Source organism: Acanthochromis polyacanthus, chromosome 10 (genome assembly GCF_021347895.1).
Source record: "Acanthochromis polyacanthus isolate Apoly-LR-REF ecotype Palm Island chromosome 10, KAUST_Apoly_ChrSc, whole genome shotgun sequence".
Taxonomy (NCBI): Eukaryota; Metazoa; Chordata; class Actinopteri; family Pomacentridae; genus Acanthochromis; species Acanthochromis polyacanthus.
The window spans coordinates 20,647,855-20,655,026 of NC_067122.1; the positions used below are offsets into that span (position 1 = coordinate 20,647,855).

General features: G+C 42.3%; 2 protein-coding genes across 2 annotated transcripts; both read left to right on the forward strand.

Moving 5' to 3' along the window:
* Window positions 1–1,636: 1,636 nt before the first annotated feature.
* On the forward strand, window positions 1,637–3,088 carry tomm5 (translocase of outer mitochondrial membrane 5 homolog (yeast)). Its single transcript, XM_022213899.2, has 2 exons — window positions 1,637–1,851; window positions 2,746–3,088. Exons 1-2 carry the CDS (start codon window positions 1,731–1,733, stop codon window positions 2,778–2,780), a joined length of 156 nt encoding a protein of 51 aa, XP_022069591.1. The 5' UTR covers window positions 1,637–1,730; the 3' UTR covers window positions 2,781–3,088.
* Window positions 3,089–4,332: 1,244 nt separating this feature from the next.
* LOC127530189 (zinc finger and BTB domain-containing protein 5-like) lies at window positions 4,333–7,146 on the forward strand. Its single transcript, XM_051954873.1, has one exon. It carries the CDS (start codon window positions 4,921–4,923, stop codon window positions 6,907–6,909), a length of 1,989 nt encoding a protein of 662 aa, XP_051810833.1. The 5' UTR covers window positions 4,333–4,920; the 3' UTR covers window positions 6,910–7,146.
* The last annotated feature ends 26 nt before the right edge of the window (window positions 7,147–7,172 follow it).

Here is a 7,172-nt window from a genome sequence, read left to right on the forward strand (position 1 = left end):
GTAATAGAAAAATATATTGATAGTTCGTTTTATGACTTAGTTTACAGCCCGTCTGTTCATTTATGATATTTCTAAGTCAATTTACAGCAACAGTATGTGAGCCAAAGTGCTTTCCAGTAAGAAAAATTAACCTAAAAACTATAAATATTGAAGTTAAGACCCTACAGTGTTATCTACGGTGAATCATTTATATATATTAAGGACTAAAACTCGACAAAAAAGATATAAAATGCAACTTTATCTTTACTATTTTAATATTAAGAGGCTAAGACATTGCAGTGCTATTAATAGTGGAGCTTAACTTGACGAATTTAAGTTGCCACAGTACAAAAATATAAATGAAAACCACAAAAAAATCATCCAAGAACTCTCAAGATGCAAGCTTTACTTATTTAATTGTGTGTCTTGAAGTGTTTCTTTATTTTTAGGGGGCTTGTAATATTTTGTTTTTAATAGAATTTCTTTTTCTTTTTATTCCGTAGGAGGAGGTTGTATTTTAATGTTTATTTTTCTTGATATTTTTCTATATTTTTTTGGTAAGAATTTGTAATATTTTACTTTTATTGTCATTTAGTTTCTGGGTGTTTTTGGTATGTGGTTTTTTTATGCAGGACAATGTTTATATATTATTTTATATTTTTAATTTTATTTTCTCATTTTATATCTGACTGTATTATGTGTTTAATACAGTTTTCAAGTGATCTCCACTTTGACAACTCAGTTAAACTGAATCTGGTCACTTCCATTTGACCCTTAATTCTAAGAACCAATAGTCCAGAAGCAGGGCGCAAACTGGGAGAAGCAGAAAACTGCCCCAGAGCCCCAAGTGCCCCCCAAGGCCTCTTTCATTGTATGTCAGCTGGCTTGTGGTAATTTAATTATTTTCTTGGAACTCAGCACTACAAATTCACCATATCCCCTCAAATGACAATGACTTCAAAGCAGGTCCTGCTTTGCTGCTGTTCTCACGAGCCCCCTAGTCTTTCATGGTGCTTGTTGCTAAATGAATTAGTTTTGAACCAAATTATCATAAACAGTTCCAGCTGGGCCTAGAATGTAGTTCCAGTGGGGCCTTTCCCTAAAAGCTCGAATTATGAGTATTTTTAACAACAACATAAAGAGATTTGTCATTTCTTTTCTACATTTTAGCCCAGAGATTTTATCTATTGAAAAAAAGGATGAAGCTATTTTGTCTAAGTCTCCAGTCTAAACTTCCAGAACTTTTATCAATTTTATCAACATTTTAATTTATTTAAATGTAGTGTTTCTGTTATATTGTGCATTTTATCATTTTAAGGTTTTTTTCTTGTCATTTGTCTTCAGCGATGTCTTAATATTAACAGAGCAAAAATGTACACAGGCTACAAATTTTACAATGAAAACAGACAATTTTAGCAGCAATTCAGCCAGATATACTAGTCTAAATATTTTTTAAAAAATACACTCTAAAAAAAGACAGACGAACTAAATAGTAAAATGTATTTATATTTATAATATACACGTCCTCACAACCTCTCCTAGTCCTTATTTTGATGCTAAAGACAGCTACTATCCTAAACTGCCTCATAGCATTTCGCTTTTTGGTGCCTTCGTGCAGTTTGTCCCTCCCAGGCCGCCGTTCATCGTCGTTACGTCCGCTGTTACGCGTTTCCGGTTTGGATTATTTCGTCCATGCCGTGCGCCTGAATTTTCAGTACTGAAGAGAGGTGCGAGATAAAACCACAGCCGCAATGTTTAAAATGGAAGGACTCGGACCTAAAATAGACCCGGAGGAGCTGAAGAAGCAAATGCGACAAGACGTCATCTCTTCTTTACGAAAATTTCTGATCTACGTCGTCCTCCTCAGAGCCAGTGAGTGCAGCCAGATGACATTGCCGTTTAGCCATTTTACCACACGTTTCTTCCAGTTCAGGTGTTGTGTCTCAAAGTGATCACCTGGCAAAACCTGATTGACATCAGAGGCAAAAACCGTAATTTCTGTATTATTTTACCTGCTCTGTATGCAGCATTGTAGCCAGTCCTGTTGTTTGTACCAGTTGAATTAGCTTTAAAGAACCAGTTCAAGTCTTATAATGCAGTTTTCCACCAAAAAAGTGTGACGGAAATGTTCCTAAGGAATCGGCAAGACTTCACTCTATTCATTTGGATTATATTTATGGTAAAAAGATGTCATTTTTTTAGTTTATATGTAAAACCCATCCATAAATCACGTTAATTACGATCTAAACAAGAATATTAGACATACCAAACACAATAGCTACTAGTAGTAATTAATGTTATGCCTGATTAACTTCCAAACATTTCTGTGAGCACAATTATTGAGTTACAAGAAATGCTGCAGTTTGAGACAAAACATTCACCCCAAATAACATAAATCTGTCTGTTTTTGTACAACATGATGATGACTGATCCAGACAAAAGCACTTGTGGACGTATAGAAACTGGTCAGTACAGCTTTATCAAGAAACAATCAGTTTTTTGGTGCGGCACTGGATTCCCATTGGATGTTATTGGTCATCTTGTTCATGTAATAATTAGGCAGTAAAGGAAATCTTACAAAAATGTAGCTCATTGCTTTAAAACTGTAATCTAGACTATGTTGTAGAGTGACAGACAGCATCTACCTACCACCATCATAGAACTTACTAAAATCACATGCAAGCAACTATTAGCAACAAAACCTGCAGTGAGCTGTACTGAATCTCTTCACATGGCCTTAACATGACATCGTTTCTGTGTTCACAGCTCCATATGTGTTAAAGAAGCTGGACAGCATATGAGTGGAGCAGCTGGTCTCTTCTTCCCTCCATCCGCTGAGAGTTCATTACATCAGAGACGGCATGGATCTCCATCCAGCAGACAGCCGGGGCCATTACAGCATCACTGTGGAAAATGACCGATGTTTGTCCACCGCTGCCACGCTGGAGAAACCGGCTTGTTCTCATTTTCAGTTCTGTTTGATGTCGTAAACTACAGTTCGCCTTTATGTTTTTTAAAAAAATTCAACATATTGTGATCTTTGTGAAATGCAGTTTGTGTTTGATGGCGTGTCTGCCAGCTGTCACACAATAAAGCTATACAATGTTGATTCTGTTGGTTTTGAAGTGTGAAGTTTTTCAACTCTTAGTGTTAGGGAGGTTTGCTGAAAATATTTCAGATTTCTGACTACCACTAGCGAATTGGAGAAGAAACAGAACACTTGTGCATTATTAGTAATACTACACAGCGTACATCTTACGAGTTCAGTGAAAAGCATTTGGACTTCTTGTTTTTTGAAGGCATTTCTCCTCTTAGATGAAGCATCTCAGATTATCATGACCTGTACGACTGAGAATCTGCAGACACACAACGTCCTAGTTACCATCTGATTTTCTTGCTGTCGTCTCCTGTGTTTTTTCATCCTCAGTGTCCTGATTTTTTTGCAATCTATGTGTATATCAAATCCTCAACTTATCAGTCAAGTGCTGTGTCATTCAGTATAGGCGATCATTTCTCTCCATTAAATACAATCTTTTGCTTTCTGAATTGTGATTGTTGCTTGTTCCGTGTGTAGCCATGATATCAGTCCGTCTCTTCCTAATAAGTTTTCCATTTGTGACAATATATCCGAGGGTCTCTTTCCTTATGATGTGTCCAAAAAATGTTGATTGCCATTTCCTAATTTTGTTCAATATGTTTTAAAACATCTTCATTGCTTATTCTGTCCGTATAAGACATGCGTAACATGTCTGTAAAACCACATCTCTGCTGCAATGTTTTTATTTGCCATTTTTTCATTTGTATTCCAAGATTCACATCAATTCCTCATACAATCTGCATTCTGCATGGGTTGTCACCTTGTCCGTGGGACCTTGCGTGGTGTTTTCTGAGCAGGCAGAGCGACGCGTGAAGCTTAAGAAAATAACCTCATGGCCTTCTTGGGCATTTCACTTTTAAAGCAGCAAAGCTCTGTGTCTCCCAGTGTGTCACATGTCTACTTATCTTTTCGCATATGTGATTGTATTCATTTATTCAGTCTTTGGAGTACATTGGGTTATGTCGGCCTCATTGACGAAAGTAAAAGACAAAGACACACAATAAGAATTTAAAAATTCAAAGGAAAAGTACTTGAAAAATAACAAAGCATTTAATTGTTGATAAAGTGTGCGAGTCAAGTAAAAATGTTGCTTTCTGAAGTTCCCCAGAGCTTCACTAGATGCTTCTGTAAAAAACAATAGACCGAGTGGAGGCTTCTTCAGTTCGGAGCCTCAGATAAATAAGATAAACTTTATTGATCCCACAGTGGGGAAAGTTCACTGTTGCAGCAGCTCCAAATGAGAGAAAGAAGTTTAAAGATAATAATGTCTCCTCAAGTCATGCGGTTTTTGTGGGAGTGAAAATACTTTTCTGGGATATCTCTTGGATGAGAGGTGAAAGTACTGTACACCAAAAACAGAAGGCCAGCTGCTTTTTCCTGGTAACAGTGACCTGAATGACTTAAAATGAGGCTGCACTTCCTCAAAATGGCCATGTGGGGGCGGTGTTGGATAAGACTGATGAAGTGATGAGGCGTCGACAAAGGATGCTAGAGCGGGCGATTGTGGAAACTGGATCTGTGACAAAAACGATTTGATATCAACTTTATCCACACCAGCCGCAGGAAGAAGAGGAGGAGGACATCCTTTCAGCTCTTGGACATAAAGCCCGGATCTGTTCAGCATCTTTCGGTGTTTTTCTTGGACCAGGCCCGCCCACACTCCGGAGCATCGCTAGAAAAGCCGGGCGACTGCAGACAATAAACCGCTGATCATCACACTGGAGGTATTCTGAGGTGAAATGTGTCCGTTTTTAGCAGAACAGATGTGGATCAGAAGAGCAGGTTAGCCACCAATGCTCGAAGATAGCGTCTCCAGCGTTACATAACAGTTTCCACCGGCCGTGATGGACTTCCCGGGTCATTTCCAGCACATCTTCAAGCAGCTCAACCACCAGCGCCTCCATGCTCAGCTGTGCGACTGTGTGGTGGTGGTTGGAGGTCAGACCTTCCAGGCTCACCGCTCCATCTTGGCAGCCTGCAGCTCCCACTTCAGGGCTCTGCTCAGCTCCACCGAGGAGGTTGGAGATCCAGGAGTTGACAGTGGCCCCAATGTGATGGAGTTAGACCCAGAGGTGGTGACCCCAGAGGCCTTCTCCACCCTGCTGGACATGATTTACACCTCCACCCTCTCTCTGAGGGCCTCCAATGTGATGGATGTGTTGCTGGCGGCATCCCACCTGCACCTCAATGCCGTGGTTAAAGCCTGCAAGCTCCACCTGTCCAAGAGAAACTTCCCCTCCTCACCACCTAAAGGATGGAGGTCGGTGCAGCAGCAGCAGCAAAGTCCATCTTCCCAAGCAGCAGCCAGTTCACAGCAACAGGTCACATCAGCCATGGAGGAGGATGCTGATGGAGAGGGAGTGGAGGTGAGTCAGTCTGGAGGTGATGAAGACAGCGAGATGCAGAGAGGAGCATCATCTGTGGGGCGTAAACGAAAATCACACGAGGACAAGCTCAGCGACAGGAAGAGAAGCTGCAGGCTGCATGGAGAAAACTACAAGGACTGTTCACCCACTGTGACCAGGAGCACCGTGAGCGCCGAGGATGGAGATCTGTTGTCCCCAGACTGCTTAAAGACGACTGACAGGCTCTGGGAAAACCAAGGAGATGAGGAGGAGGAGGAGGAGAAATACGAAGCCACCAAAGGAGAGTTAGAGGAAATCCAGCTGCCGAGCCAGTCGGACAGCAGCGCAGGAGGTGGAGGTGTGAGGGAGAAGGGTGAGGACACAGATGGAGACACTGTGGTCAAAGTAAAGGTGGGAGAAGAAGCCGCAGAGGAGCCTCGGGTGGCAGTGATTGAGGTGAAAAAGGAAAATCTGAGCTCGTATTCCCCAGATTTGGCCACTTTAGCAAATAATTCTCCTCCGTCTCCACTTGCAGACAATTTGGATGCACAGCTAAATGATGAGAAGATGGTGACGGGCTCCCCAGCAGAGGGTGGTGTTAGCTCTTTACAGCTCTGCACAGATCTTCACTCAGACACACAGAGAGAAGCTGCAGATTTGGGCGAGGACACGGTGGACGGTGAAGGCCTGGACAGCCTGTCTGATTTGGGCTTTTCCTGCTTCCTCAATCCCAGTAGTGAAAGCGTGATGGGGGCTCTGGAGGAAGAAGACAGCCTAGCAAGCCTCACAGCTGCTGCTACTGCTGCTGCTGCTGCTGCCAGTGATGCTCCCACAGATGCTGAACCCACAGGTGAACAAAAACCAGAGGAAGCAAACGCCTCCTCTGCCAACTCCTCCGATTCTTCATCTTCTCTTGTGTTTCCTGTAACTTCTGTCCCCTTGCAGCAGCTTTTCCCAACTCAGAGTCCTGGTTTTAGCGACACAATCATCCTCCAGCCCACCCAGAACTCTCTGGCGGGGTTTTTGAGCGGGATCAGACCAGGTCTCAGTCTGGAAGCCTCCCTCGTTCAACCCTCCAGGCCGGGGAAAAACGCAGGGACGACAACCTTTCGTCGCATCGCCCCCAAAGTGCCGCCCGGATCAGAAGCCAGGACAGATTCCTCTTCTGGATCAGTGGGAGATGCCACTAATCAAACACCTCTCACCAGAGCTTCAGAGGACGTTTTGTCCAAGTGCAAGAAAGCAGCTGCTCAGGACCACGTGCTGCTGGTGGAGGGAGAGAAGAAATACGCCTGCAAAATCTGCTGCAAGACCTTCATGAACCTGACTGACTGCAAGAAGCACATTCGTGTCCACACAGGAGAAAAGCCGTATCCCTGTCCGAAGTGCGGCAAACGCTTCAGCCAGTCCTCCCACCTGTACAAACACTCCAAGAACACGTGTCTAAATTGGAAAGATGATCAGTCCTTCCCAGACACTCTGCTCTGACCTGTGGATCTGGATGAAGACACAACTTGACATAATTATCAATACAAAAACAACCAATTCTTTTTTGTGTGACATGAAATCAAAGTCCCTTTTCTTACGTTTTTTCTTTAGCTTTTTCCGTCTTCAACCTTGCATTTTTAATATTCCATGAAATTAAAGCTAAAATGTCGTCAAAATGATCTCAAAGAATGACCACTGCGCCTAATGTGATGACAATAAATTGTGCTTTTGACCATTTTTATTGATCAGAAGTCTATTTTGGA

Excerpts from the sequence above, each read along its gene's own strand:
- LOC127530189 (XM_051954873.1), top strand. The coding sequence starts at position 4,921 with ATGGACTTCCCGGGTCATTTCCAGCACATCTTCAAGCAGCTCAACCAC.
- tomm5 (XM_022213899.2), top strand. The coding sequence starts at position 1,731 with ATGTTTAAAATGGAAGGACTCGGACCTAAAATAGACCCGGAGGAGCTG. Across the intron at positions 1,852-2,745 it reads CGTCGTCCTCCTCAGAGCCA|CTCCATATGTGTTAAAGAAG; the intron begins GTGAGTGCAGCC and ends CTGTGTTCACAG.